Genomic DNA, 14,961 nt, shown 5'->3' with positions numbered 1-14,961 from the left:
AGATGCATCTGAGAGGGGAAAACAACTCATTTCCTCGCTCTGGCACAAAACAAGCAACCGCTTCCCTCCAAGTAACACACTGCCACACAACATAGTACTGCTAAACAATGTGGAGGGCTAACTCCAAGAAACACAGCAGGTTCAGAGGGGACTTCCTTTCACAAACAGGACATAATACAGTGAAGATCTCTGAGCACTGTTAGGCAAAAAGCGGCTAATATTAAAGACCAAGGCCAACAGTTACACAGCTACAGCCTGACACAATGAAATGCTGTCTTCACAATTCTAGACCTGCGCAATCTAGTGCAATCTCTTCCCTGAATGAAAATAACACCTGCACAAAGCACTGCGTTGATGAGCTCAACATGGCCATTTTCTCCTGACAGAAAAGCCCACCATGAGGCATGCTGAGCTGGCACTACGCAGGAACTGCTCAGCAAAGATCCTGTATCAACAGCCAAATGAGTTTAACATCTCCTACCTGAAACCGTCCCATCTTAAGAACCCCGGCTCCTGCCGTGGTGGCCATGGCACTGCTCTCTCCACCACATGATGCTGAAGCTAAGGAAAAGGAGAATGGGATTAAGAAAAAAACGAGCAACAAATTATTTGAACTCCAACCATTTCTTTTTATCTACTTCAAACTCAGCTATCAGTTAACTCCTAACAGGCCTTTGGAATCATGGAACCTTGCCCTTTTTTTTCAACTGTATAGAATATCACACCACAACGTTAAAGTAAAGTATTTTTCCATCTGGTAAAGTTCCCCTGCACAGTATACTTGCTCAAAGTGCACTTTTAGATAGCAGTAAAAAAGCACACAGATTTCAAATAAGGATATGAAATAGCCAGAGGAAAAAAAAAACAGAACTGAAATTTATGTACGAAAAAGGTTATTTTAATTCAATACCCACAGTGACTTCACAAATGCTGGGGACAATTTATTAATAGTTAAGCGGTAAGTTGAAGAAATGCTATAAGCCACGATTACTCAAAGCGGTCCACCTGAAGCTTTCAGAGATGGATTCTTACGTGTTAGCTCCTAATTTTGTTGCTGTATACACTGGCTGTACAAGGTTACAAAGCTGAGAAATAACATTCTATTTTTACATCAGTTCTATTGGACAGCTTGCTCTGTTTATTAAGTGAGTTCTCAGATTGTTTACTTTTACCTTCTAAACTTCAGCACACAAAAAGCAACTCATTTTTTAGCAGGCAAATGAGTTCTACAGCCTAGCTCACCAGCAACGTACCAAAATGGAGTATTTTATTTTCCTACTTGTTTTGTTAGCTTTTGAAGGTTTGTCATTGAACTTTAGAGACACATGCAAGTTAAATAACATTTACTAGATATCTCAGAAATAATCTTAGTATCACATTAACAGTTTCTTTTAAGAAAAAGGAAGACTTTTTTTCAATTAAAACAATTAGGGGAGTACTGAGAGGAAAGTCTCGGACTATTTCGCAAGTTGTTGGTGCGGGGGGTGGGATGGGGACCCAACAACTGTGAGATTTGAAGATCACTGATAGTTCAGACTTCAACCGTTGATCATCCAGTCAACCTTCAGTTGCTCTAAAGCAGATAGAAGGGAGTCTGCTTTTCCTACTACATTTTTAAAATTTTTTGTAGTTTAACCTTCATTTCTCTATTTAAATAGAAAGGAAACACTTTTAGATTAAGAAGAGGTAACTTTGATATAGAATATGACACAAAATAATAAGTCTTGCTGTTGTTGCCAAGAACATAACACAAGACAAAACAGTTTCTTCAAATCCTAAAGCTGTATCCTGTACGTCACTGTACCTTAGCAACATACTGGAAATTCTTTACAAGTCTTACTTTAGCATGTTGAACAGCACTAAATCCTAAATGAGTTACTAAAATATGCGTGTATCATTCAACTCTCTGGGCCTACAGAGGAAAATTTCAGTCTAGTTACTAAAAACTAATACGATCCTTAAGGAATTGCCATTGTATGACTTATTAAAAAACCCTGTATCCTTCCAAGTTGCTAGTCTGTTCAATTTTGGATTATATCTGCATGCTGAGAAACCATCTAAAATAATCAAGGCTGCCTTACCATCCTTCAGAGACTGTGTTGCTGTGGACACCAGCCCGGTAACCGTTGTAGATGCTACTGAGGGCACAGACTGCAGATTCAAGGGGGAAAGACAAGATAAAATTAAGAGAATCAGCAGTTTGAGCAAATGCCAACAAATCCACCACACTGCATATTACATAATCTTTTATTTCCACCAGGATCAAAGTATGGCCCACGACAGTTGAATGCAGGAGTTTTTAACCCCCAAAGCAAGCAACATCAGCACGAGATTTTGCACGCCTTACAACCCTGAGGCTGTTAGCAGAACATTCCCTTTTGCTTTGCAGAAGTAATGTATAAGTAGCCACCTGGAGATCAGTGTCAATCATTATCTTCATTTGTACAGAAGTTTCTTACTATAGCCTTTTAACATTTCAGATCCACACTTTAAACATCCCTCCCAAATTAAGACTGATGTATCACATACTGTTTGTTTAGTGCTCTTTCCCCTTATTCCACAGTCCCTTCCCCTTCTAGTTTGGTGACATTAATGACATCACCAGGAAAGCTGGATTAAAGACTAGTACTAAAACCAGCCTCAGGAAAGATGCAATCTATTGCAACATACAGATTTTTTTTCTGTTTTCATTGACTCAGTCCCACAAACTAGAAGATGACTCTTCATTTTTATTTTTACAAGTCTGAAGAGTGGTGTAGTGATATTAAAGGCTGTGACCTAAGACTGTGACCTTAAGAAAACCCTTAAGTTTTTCAAGACTACTAACTGCCAACATTACAAACATACACAGGCAGGAGCAGATGTCACTGGAATGGTCTCTGGACTAAGGGTTCTTCTCAGCTTAGCATCCAGATCTTCCAGTGGCTGCTGGGACTGATGAGAAAGGAAAGAGTAAACAGCTGTCCAAGCTCAGAAGAAATACATCACATTTGAGAAACAGCCGTATTTAACACTGAAATTTAAAGCAGTCAGTACAGCTTACATGTGTCTATCATGTTCCCTTCCTATATATTTGTATTTAGTATGTGTAGCACAGTAAGAAATTTAAGCAACACATTTGGTAAAAAAATAGAAAAGAAACATTAACTGGAACTTCTGTTTCTCCTGAAGTTAGCATAAATTTAGCATTCCCACTCTTAAGAACCAACTAAAGATGCTACAAGCCTTCAAGTTCTAAATTTTTTCTGGTTGGAAAGTAAGAGGTAATTTGTATTATAGATTATCTAAAATCCTGAAGAAAGTAAATGAGGAAAAAAAAATCACAGAAAAATTAAGAAGATGCCCATAATTTCAAAAGCAAGCACAGATAAAGATTGAGAATAACACAAATAAAAAACCCAAACCAAAAACAAACAAAAAACCCAATCAACACACACAATAAAAAAAACACCAAACACTTAACCAGTTCACTCAAAGAAGCTGTCTGGACGGACTGACTTAGAGGAGCAAGGGCGAGGGACAGAGTCTCTCACAAGTAGGCTGTTTGAGTTGGCATCCAAGATGATTTTCAAACTTGGCCAATTGAATTGGGATGGGGAAGAGAAGAACAATTACCTAAACCTATCTCAAAGATAAGGAAAGTTCAGATTCACTCAAAATTAATTAGGGCCATATCCCCAAGATACATATGGAATGAGAAAGTATTGGCAGATGTTACTACGTTGTAATTCTGACCCAATGCAGTAGAAATTCCCATCCGAACTTTAGCATCATTAATCTTTCGAAGTCTTCTACACTAAAAAGCTAGATCTGTTTTTAGAACTGAAGCTGAGGCCATGGCAACATAAAAACATTACCCTCCACTTTCAAGAAACTGAAAGTTAGAGATACACAATAGCATAAAGATGCTTTCAACAGGTTGCCAGCATCACATTCTTCCCAAATTGTGGGTTTCAAAACACAACCAAGAAAACCTTAAGAACAATAAGCCCCATAACAATTCCATTCAAATATAAAAAAGGCAGAAGATGCAGACTTCTATGATTCCATTCAGAAATACAAATGCTTAAGCAGACAAGTGAGCTAAGTTAATTTAATAAGACCGTAAAAGAGGACATTTCACCTGAAACACTGCACAATTCTCGCTTACACTGACAAGAAGAGATTCACTTCAGGTAAACGAAGAATTGAGATACCAGAATGACCAGGAAAAAGATTTCCTTATCAAAGGTACCAATGTGAAGCTTGAAAAATTAATTTAAATACCCTTCAAAATGCAATTAAGGAATAAACAGAACAGGTGTTTAAGACTCAGGAACAAACTGTCCAAAACTGGTCTTGAGATGACATGTACTTTGTCTGCAGATTAGGAGTCTGGTGCTAAGAGAAAAAAAGTTGTGTAATGAGCTACTGACAGAGCAGTAAGGAAGGCAAGCCCATCTACTCTAAGACAAGCCAGTAATTTTCCAGATAGCAGCAAACGCTCTTAACCGTCAATTAGATTTGATCCAGTTGGTCTCCTCCAATTTTGTTTCACTCCTGGACAGGTTTTAGAGTTCAAATAAGAAGTGAAACTATGTAAGCTGTTTGCAAAGGACAAGCAGCAAAAGACCTATATTTATGCCTTTTCCATACCACAAGTCCAGCCAGAAATACCTATGACAAACAGGAAGAAGCCTTTTGCAGTGGTACAGCGGCTTGAGTCACATAAGTGGCTAAAAGTGCTTTGAGTTTGGGGGAAAAATATTACTGATATACCCAGTTCCAAGCAATGACAGTAAAAAGGACTACTAACGTAGCATGACTGATTTTAACCAGCTGCTTCCAGGTCCATTTGCTACCCTTGCTTATAATAGGAATGCAGGTAAGAATTATCACCAAACTTTTGTCGCCTCCTCTTCAGCAAAACCATGCTTTTAAAAGAACTGGCTGAAAGGCATAAATCAGCTTCTGCCTCCAGCAGCTGGAGGAAGTGTTGCTTGCTAACACTGCCATCTGACAGCTCTACGTAAGTCAATCAGCTTCTTGCTCATTCTGGAGGCCAAGGACACCCATTTCCTGATTACTCACAGGGCAGGAATACAGCCCTCATTCAGCCTGCTAGAAAGAAGCTGCATAGAACCAAATGCAGCAACACTCCTTTCCATGACAGGTTTCAAGAGCAATACATTCACTTTCATAGCTTTCTTACATAAAGAGCACAAATTTCTGCCTTTTCACACTGAATAATACCTTCCAAGGAGTAGACCGATTCTCATTGCTTACAGAAGATTTAAACACACTTTAATTAAAAAGAAGATACAACCAAGAAGTAGTTCTGGACACACAGGCCATCTGCAAGGACTCCTTGATTAAGGTCACTGATTTGCATTTGTTCCATCAAGATGAAGACCACGAAGGTGGAAGAGCAGGAACAAGACGAGATGTCAACTTTCAGCACACTGGCTTAGGTCCACTAGACTGTTTCTGTTCTAACCTCCTGGACATACTCTATGCAAACTTAGTCTTAGATTTTTAAGAGCTCACAAAATGATGATAGTTACTGAGAGAACTAGAGAAAGTGTTGAATAAAGACAGAGCTTCTGCACAGAGAGCACTGGAGAAAAAGAGCTGGAAAACTTGAATACGGAGTACTAATGTCATAACCAACATAAAACTACGTGAAAGCAGCTAACATGCCCGGCTGCTCAACTTTACTCATGTCTTTAGAGCCAGATACCATGTTTCTCACATTTGAAAGAGAAATGGAAACACTATTCCAATGGGATCTTTGAAGATTAGTATCCTACTACATGAATTTCAGTTTTTCCAGTTTTAGCTGTAGAATGAGCCATGATAGCTCATTCACCAAAGTTGCCTTAGCACAGTTTAAATTTGTCAGAAAATTGCACCATTCCCTTTGCATGACAGTCACCTTAAATCCTTTCAGATAGCAGTTTTCTCATCAAGTTATTGTACATCCCAAAAAGGAACAACCTGTAAAGAACTAAAATGACCTTTTAAGTTTAAGTTCTCTTTCACAGGTGAAACTTGAATTCAAGAGCTCCATTGCAAGAGATGAGAGGGAGAATGTTACTAGAGTGTTACAGAGGGACTTTATCAAGGTTAGCTCAGCTCAGTCTGCACTAAAATTCTCAGTGGTCAAGAAAACAAGAGAAATCAGGCCATAATGCTAATAAGTATTGTACAAATTTTCATACTGTAGCTATTGTATTGGAATTACTTTAAAATTACAGTTAAGACTTAAGGGAGTAATTCCTTTCTATAAAAGGACCGACTCCAATGCAAGTGTAGCTTTTGGACACATTCTAATACTATTCACAGTAGATTTCAGCCACAGGTGGAAGAAGTTAATACTTTAAGAAGCACACGTACACAGGAAGCATCAGATTTAAGGCAAAATTATTCTGAGCCTTAAGCAGGCACCCCTAGGTACCCACTTGAATCATATAATCTTTACAGGTTTGAAAATGAAACTGGGATGGTAATTCTGTGCCAAGTGGACATTACTATAGTTCTATAGAAAGCCATCTGTGTTCACAAACCGCTTTCAAAAAGTAGTACAACTCTATCTCAGGATCTCATGGGTTTTGTCTGGTTATTTTTTTCAGCTTTTCTTTGCATATTAAAGTGTTCCTGTGTTACATCTCATTACACAGCATTGAAAAGATCAATAAACCCGCTTTGTCTTAATACAGTTCTTTCAAGTACAGGGGTGGGGGGTGGAGGGAGGTTTCTGATTTTTTTAAGTGAAAGGGAAGAATAAATTTAGTCTTTGTAGTCTTGAGCTGAACACCTGCCCAATTTACAGGCAAAACATCCAAGCTACCTATTGGATACCGGACAGAATCTGAGCAGGAGAAGCCACTGTTACATTTCAACTCATGTTTATGATCAGGAGCTTCAAAGACCTTTTGCAAATCTGAGAGCCTAGTGAAATCAGAATGTAGTAAGAACTGGGGGGAAAAACACAACGAAAACCAAAATTCACAAAGCCAGCAGTTTTGCATTTTCATTAATGTTTGATTGTTTTATGTACTGCTTCCCTAAAGAGCTATTATTTTGCTACTATACCTTTTTCAAAAAGAAAATCGGTTCGAGTTTTATGCACACACTCACCTGTGTTATTTAAAAAAAACACCTCTAAAGTTCAGGTTACACACTAAAAACCCCAAGCCTGATTAACTATTCCTGTGCTTCAGCCACTGGGAAGAGCATCCCAAAGGGCAAGCTCCATATCCAGTGCTGAAGTGACTCTGGCCACTGCTACAGTTACACAAAAGGGGTTACTCAGTCAAAAGAAAAGAAAAACAAAGACATTAATAACATGCAATAGAGAGTTTAATCAAAACATGCTCTTTGAAAGGAAAAGCAGCAGATAAAATCTGCCCAAGTCGCGTAGCACCTGAGTTAGTGAAGGTCCTGGAAAAGGTGGCAGCGGCTCACTGGATGGAGTGCCAGCTGGAAGTTCAGAACCTACTGGTAGCACCTATGGATAACGAAGAGGAAACGCGAGTCCATCAGACATGGAACAACAGAAGGATCAGTTACCAGGCTACAGTCAGTCATGTCATAAAACAGAAGCCTCAACATGTTTTTCTGTAGAGACTTCCTTCCTGGAGGGTTAGCATAGAGTCTTTAGAGATCTTTGCAACCAAGTTGGGGGAAGTTGTTTGGTTTTATTTTTTAATCCAGATTATTTTAGTGGCCACAATTTCCAGTCTAAACAAGCTGCTGTGTCCAGGAGCAAAGTATCTTGCGGGCACGTCTGCAAGAAATGCTACAATAATTCTTCCAGAAAGCAATCAAGTTTCCAAGAAGCTTAATTTATAAATGGGTACAAGAATGCACTCAATCTCTTTACGACAGATCTATGTTAACTGCCCATTAGCAACAGCAAGCTACAAGTTTCTGGCAAATTGTTCCAAGCAGTATGACTTGAGAACAGGAACTGCCAGGCCTGAGGATGTCTCCACTTGTTGAGAAGCAGATTTATAGACCTCTCACACCAATGTCTTGATACATCACTTTTTCTGAACCTGAAGGGTGTTGTTGACCCACAGAAGATGACTAGGCCATGCAACTGGGTAGGAGGAAGTCATCCAGGTTATATGGAAGAGGTTAGAGAGACTGGAAAGGTTAGAAGGAGGCATCAAAGCCTTCCCACCAGGTCAGATAGCACATTCCAGTTAGTTATTTCCATTGTTAGGGAAGTGGGAAGTTCTAGGAATTAAGCGATCCATTACACAATTCTTATTCTCAGCTGCAATCTTGAGGCTTGACCATGACTTTGAAGTTTGAGAAATACATGATGGCCTTAGGAGTTACAGCATTGGTTGGCTGGCTTCCTTTGTATGACAGTGGGCACTGCTGGATATGTGTAATTGGCCCAAAGTCTACTGCAGTCCTCAACAAGCAGAACCAGTTCTAGCTTGCAGTCATGTTACCACATCTTAACTAATGGTTCAAATTGCAGCAGTAACTGCTCAGTGGAGGTACGCTCCATAGTTATTTATCCTCCCAAAAATGTTCCTGCTGAAACTACACAAAGTTGCATTACCTCAGCTTTTTTGTGCACTAGGAACATATACATGGACATTACCTGCTCTGAGGCGTGCTGAATTATTAAGCTGTCGTAAGTTAATCATTTAGCTTATAAGAGGGAAAACATACTTTAAATAAATTCATAAGACAAGTCAAAACACATTTAACTGTCTAGGTTAACAGGTTGGCCATAAACAAAATGAAATACACACAGTTTAGTAAACCCCATAAAACTAAAGCAATAAACTCCTTGAAGTGCAAAACCAACACAAAAAATCAAACCGAAATTACACTTTGAAAAAAACCAAACTAATTGATAAGCAAAAACTTCAAAGAGGAGGTAGTTTTCCCACAACTGACATCAGAAACCCCAAACATATATTACATTTAAACCCAAGCCTTTGTAATTACACATTTGCAGTTAGCAGGTTTCTAGCTGCTCCTGAACCAATACTAGTTTTTATTACTTTCTAATCTTTCTTTTCTAATTCTTGAATTTATTTCTATATAAATGAAAGCCTCTGTGTCTAGATTCCCCTCCCAACTCCCTGGGCACTTACTCCTCCGTGGCAGAAATGTTCTACTTTGAATACAAAGAGTACAAGGGAAAGACTACAGATGAATGGAGATGCTAGGAGCATTAGCTCAGTTCAAATGGCCTGACACCACTTAATAGCAAGGCTGGCTGAAGACAACCAACACAAAGTGTCGGTGAGTGGAAAAGAACATTACAGAAACAAGAAGTCTGTGTGAAGGTTTTTGGTTTGTTGAACATCTGAAATCTTGTTCAACCTATTTCCATTTAACTTTGAAAAGGAAAGGGCTCCTAATAGTGCATTTCAATATTTTAAACTGTCTCCCAACACAGGGAGCCATTTAAAAGAAAATAGGTAGTCTAATTTCACCTACTGATACTTCTGGTTAGCGAGCAGGTAACACCATCCACAACATGTCTCAAGTTGTTACTATAGATCATAACTATTTCTTTATGGAAGAGTGTTTGTTTCAAGGGCACAATTTCAGTAAACAAAGTCTGTTTTCAGATATCCAGATATCTTTTAAACTTATCAAAATTGTGCTTTTGCAAATCTAACATTTGGAAGGAGAATAATATCCAGGCACTACATAAGCACCAGGAGTTAAAAAAAGACCACGACACTTTCAGTCTATCCTGACTACTTGGTGAAACATAAGCACCCCATCTCATCCTAGTGATCCTGTACAAGAAAAAAAAATTTAAAGCAAGCCTTCCAAATTCTGTTTCAAAAAGCAACAGCAAACCCACAAAAAAAAACAAACCATGGCTGCTTCAGTCTTTGTAGTTTAGGGGTAGAAAAAATTAAGAGATGCTACAGAGCCCTCTGAAGCACAATATGGAATTGGACTTCCCCCCCACCCTGATACGGACACATTAAAACTCCTCTTGGGACACATAAAAACAACCAGAGCATAAAACTTTCAATATTATGTTAAATGAAGACATCTCTGCCCAAATAAATATTTTGCTTTATCAAGGGGATTTTGCTCAAGAAGGCTATTTCCTACAACACTTGAATATTCACACAAACGCTGTATTTCTTACCGGTACCCTGCTAAGAGGGGGCTTTGAAGGAGAGGTTCCTGGTTTCACTACTGCTGTTGCAATGCTGCTCGATGCCGAAATATAGCTGACTGGGGTGATCACTTGCCCAGGAGTGGCAACTGGAGTCAGCACTGGCAAGCCAGTGGGTCCAAGAGGCAAACTGCTCGGAGGTATACAAGTGCTAATGGATGTCAGGGGTTTAGTTGGTGCAACAGCAGTGGTTGGTATCCCAGGAATAACTGTAGTTTCCATTACCAACGATGTCTCCAGAGATACTGACGGATGCGCTGTTCCCACGTTACCGTGTTCACTGAAGAGAGAGCGTAGCTTTTCTTCCAGGGTCTTTATATCATCAATACCAGGAGCTTTAGACTGAGCATCAGCATCAGCCTCCAGACAGTGAATATGAGGCTGATTGGGTAACGGAGCTGGCTGAGGCTGGCTGTGTATCAGCGTTTGCTGTACTGCAGGCAAGTTAGTAACTGGTTGTGGTAAGACACCAGGTAAGGGAACCTGGGGCAACATGGGTGTTGCACCTGGAATCTGGGGTAGGACGGGTGTTGATGTAATTCCTGATGGGACAAGTAAGGGATGTATCACTGGCTGAGTGACTGAACCACATATGCTTGTTGCTGCTGAGGACGATAAAGGTGCAGAGATTGGAAGAGATAAGCCAGCTGCATTGCAGAGCTGTGATTTATCATCCATAGACTGCCCACTCTCAGGTAGTGACTGTGGAGCACTTACAACTGTTGTTTCTGCCAGATTGGAGACAGAGCCACTGCTACTAAGCTGAGGAAGCTGCAAAGCCACATTCTGAGACAGAGACAGGGCAACAGATGTCTGTGGTGCTGCCATACTACTTCCAATCTGAGGAGTAGACTGAGATGTCGCAGCTGGTGCAACGACACCAAGGCCAGTGACACCAGGAACCTGGGTAGATGGCAGTGCCAAAGAAGACGGTGTGCTGATACTGGGGGCAATGTCTCCAGTTACTGATTGAGCAGGCTGGGATGTGGTAGGTAAGGAGAAAGAAGCAGGGGCGCTCACACTGGAAGCGACACCAGTTGATGGCTGTCCAGATTGTGAGGCTGGAGGTGGAGAACTAGAGCTTGGCACACTTGCACTTGGTGCAACTCCAACAGCTGCACTTTCTGAAGGCAAAGTAACAGAACCTGGAAGAGAAACACCTGTGCTGGAGGGAACAGATATTGAAGAAGCAGCCACAGATGCAGAAGGTGCACCACTGCCCGCCATGGTAGAAAGTGCAGGTGGAAATGGCGCTACTGTTTGATTGAACACTGGAGGAGCTGTACTAGGTCCTTCTGTCATTTGAGCATGCCCCATCTCAGAGAAAGCTTGCTGCAAGCTCAGTGATGATGCCGAGTGGGAGAGATTCATTCCAGGACCATGCAGTGGAGAAGCAGCAACTGGAAGAATGGAAAAATGTCAGTCCACCTGGAAGAGTTCACCACAGTATTATTGTCTATTGCTAGACTAAGATCACATTTACCTCTCAGCATTGTAAAGAAGTATTACAAATCCAGGCTCACATGAAAACAAAGAATTAAGGTTTCAGAGTCTCTCAGACAGCCCATCAACACTTTTTTCCCCTGAGAATACCGCACAGTATCACCTAAATTATAATGACTTCTTACCAGCACAGACAGTTCCTTATTTCCTCAAGTACTTTAAGAGGTGTTTAAGAAAAGTTTAATTAACTAACTGCACAGTTCTGATGAACATGTCTTAGCCATCAGATTTTAAGAGTTTAGATAACTTACCCATATCCGGAGTTTCTTTTGCTCCAGGAATAGCAGATGTGAAAAAGCCCTGTTCTTTTAACCGACTCTCAGGGACAGGGCTGACAATAAACCGTCTTCCTGCAGAATGGACAACCTGGGTAAAGGAGCTAGGAGGAACCCCTAAACAGAAAGAAGCGACACATTTAGTGATACATGGTTGTAACTAAACACATAACCTGCAATATGGAATGTGCACTCCATCATACAAAATAAAAACTTGGCTGCACTCATCCGCTGAAACAGAAAAGGTAACTGTTGAAAAAAAAAATCACAGAAGACTTACCTATTCTTTGTGGCATGGAAGATGTAGGATCTGGCTGTTTGAACTCTAATTTCTGTAAAGTAAGATAAAATTTAAAGTTCTATTCTGAAACAGAAACCCACAAGATAGTTCTTAAAATGCTAGCTGACTGAAAAATGTGGGCATTTATGGTAAGCAGTACCTTGGACCCAAGCACCATTACCAAACTAGTGGTATTCTGCCCAGATAAATATCAGCTACAGTGCTTTTAGAGCTTCTCAGCTTAGTGACCATCAATATAACAAATTGATCTAAATACTCTCCTGTTTACAGGCAGTCGAACTGATTTCCTTAAACATTCTGCAGATAAATGGATGTTTCAAATGAGTTCTGGGTGGAAATAAGATAGAGATTCAGATGTCACCCCTTCCTATTCCCAGCAACCAGTTTCAAAACCAGTGTTTTCTAAGTGAGCCATCCAATCTCTCAGTAGCTCACTGGGTGGAGAGCCTGAGCCCAGGCTTTCAGTGTTTAGTGAGCAGCACAGAGCTGGGGGTTTTAGTGTCCTGCCTCACCGTAACCTCAAATCCAAGAAGCCTCAGCATTTAGGACTGTCTGCTTAGTGGACTGTGAGGAGATTGAGCAGCTTCAGAAGTGTCAAAAAGCAGGAGTTCTACGTTATTTAGCTTTCTAAATGAATTTTAGGCTCTCAGCCTGATATGAAGCTTTCTCTGTATTTTCATTTAACTATTAACTTTAATATTTCTCATGAAAAAGTTTCAGTTTCTGTCTAGCTCTACTCACAAAAACTATACCACCCAAAATGGAAAAGACAAATAGCTGAGGCAAATATGTCTTTACATACCTGCGACCCTGGAAAGAAGCCATCATCTTTTGTCCGCATACTCTCCAAACCCTGATCACCTTCTGGCTCCACACTTACATCCTCACTTAGCATTTCATCCGCTTTCTCAATAATCTCTCGTACCTGTTCTACGAATGAGTCTCTCTCAGTTGCTAAAATAAACTCATTCTGCACCTGTAAAGAGAACAAAGTAGTAATTCTCCACAGATTTCAAAACTATATATTGAATAACTATAATTTACTTATGGTGTTACTGTTTGTCCTCCCTTCACTGTTCTTATGCACAAGATAAAGATGGTGACACCTTAGAGAAAAACAATTGTTTCTAACATTATCTCCAGCACAGAAGTATTTGCCCTGGTTTACCCTGGAACAACATTCAATCTCACTCCTTCTAACTGTCACTTCTATCTTTGCTTAGCACAGGGAAATTTAAAATTAGCAGCCTTCTTACTGCAGTTCCTCATATCTAATGTAATGTATATTAAAAGCCACATTTAAAAGAAGCTATAATATTTAAAAAATTTGAAAATTCTGTATTGCAAGATGGGTTCTGTGCTTCTCTCTTTCTCTCTTTTCTACTCTATGCAGGTTGCACATCACTAACTTACCATAGTCTGGTTGTAGTACATAAATGCAAGTATTATGTTCCTTGTATGGTGAGAGGAAGATTGTTCAGCCTACCTAGTTTCAATACATTGTATTGCCTTATAAAAATACATTCTGCTGCTTAGGTTGGAGGAAACAAGCTTAAACAAGTATACTTGTCATTTACAAATACATTCTTGTTTTGGTCCGACCCATGAGAAAATTCTGTCCTCTGATATAATGCATGGCAAAACTCTCAGAGACAGTCTATGAAATAGAAGTAAAGCTGTCAATCACAGTAACTCTGCTGGGAAAGAAAGAGAAAGTGCCTTAGAGGTAAAGCCTGAGACATTGTTTTTGTATCAAGTTTCTGGGATGCTATTTCAGAAAAAGGAAAGACAAGCACCATGTCCTTTTATCAACCATTGCAAAGCAAGATACTTAAAGAAACCTTCAATCCTTTAAGTTGAGCAGTGACAGATACCCATATGGGGTATGCCCACTAGTATCCTGGTTAAAAGGAACCAGAAAGTCTTGCAGTCAAAAGTTTCCTGAACATTCAACAAGAAACCGATGAGCACAGAGTTCCAGGTTCAGATGTCTAAATTAGGTTGCACACTTTCAATAATGTGACTGCATTTGGAATGCACAGTTTACTTATTTTGCTTCTACTCATTTTCAAATATCTGTGGTTTTTGTTACTTGGGGTTTTGCATATTGTTCTTTTTGGGGTTTCGTCTGGGGTTTTTTGTTTTTGTTTTTAAATCAACTATACCCTTTCACTCCTTTGTAGAATCACTTTATGTATGAGGCGAAGACATCTGTGTATTCTGTCCGTATTTCTTGGCACTTCATGTTATTGACTTGTTCACACTGTCAATATACATACATAGCCAAGTACCAATTTCTTCCTCTTTCTTGGAAAGCCATTAGCGGCAAAGAGAATTTTTCCTGTGTCATTGATTTGGTTCCTTTAGACAGGTACGAATCCAGTACACACCACCTATTATTCTGCCCCCTCTCTAAGCTAAAAGATAAATACTGCACAGGTGCCCAAGAAGCTGGCAAAAGATATTGCTTTTTGTCATTCCCCCTCACTTCACAAACAATCTCGTTTTCATTCAGATTGTACCAGCCCACGATAAAGAGTTGAAATTTAAAAAAAAGTATAAGGGGGGAGGGTCTATTCCATGCTACACAGTACTTTCATTAAACATATCTACAGGTCAAGTTCTTTTCTATGCTTGACCATTATACATCGAATGGAGAGGTTTCTTCCTTTGAGAAACACAAAAGCAAGCAGCAGTCGTTACTGACTTTCAAAAATCAGGAAGTG

At 39.8% G+C, this 14,961-nt stretch overlaps 1 protein-coding gene across 6 annotated transcripts in view; it reads right to left on the bottom strand.

The window, feature by feature from the left end:
- The window catches only part of WNK1 (WNK lysine deficient protein kinase 1), a 106,997-nt gene that overhangs the window by 13,577 nt on the left and 78,459 nt on the right, over nt 1–14,961 (bottom strand). For 5 of the 6 annotated variants that reach the window (XM_064458260.1, XM_064458237.1, XM_064458252.1 and 2 more), the window contains 8 exons: nt 13,038–13,211; nt 12,215–12,266; nt 11,911–12,051; nt 10,127–11,556; nt 7,406–7,489; nt 2,848–2,934; nt 2,082–2,151; nt 482–561 (listed from right to left, as the gene is read on the bottom strand). In XM_064458260.1, coding sequence (XP_064314330.1) covers nt 482–561; nt 2,082–2,151; nt 2,848–2,934; nt 7,406–7,489; nt 10,127–11,556; nt 11,911–12,051; nt 12,215–12,266; nt 13,038–13,211 — 2,118 coding nt within the window. The remainder of the gene's footprint in view (nt 1–481; nt 562–2,081; nt 2,152–2,847; nt 2,935–7,405; nt 7,490–10,126; nt 11,557–11,910; nt 12,052–12,214; nt 12,267–13,037; nt 13,212–14,961) is intronic. The other variant, XM_064458243.1, reaches the window with a different exon arrangement.

The sequence above is a fragment of the Phalacrocorax carbo genome, chromosome 1 (assembly GCF_963921805.1).
Source record: "Phalacrocorax carbo chromosome 1, bPhaCar2.1, whole genome shotgun sequence".
NCBI classification, from domain to species: domain Eukaryota; kingdom Metazoa; phylum Chordata; class Aves; order Suliformes; family Phalacrocoracidae; genus Phalacrocorax; species Phalacrocorax carbo.
This window is presented reverse-complemented; position numbering and strand designations above follow the sequence as displayed.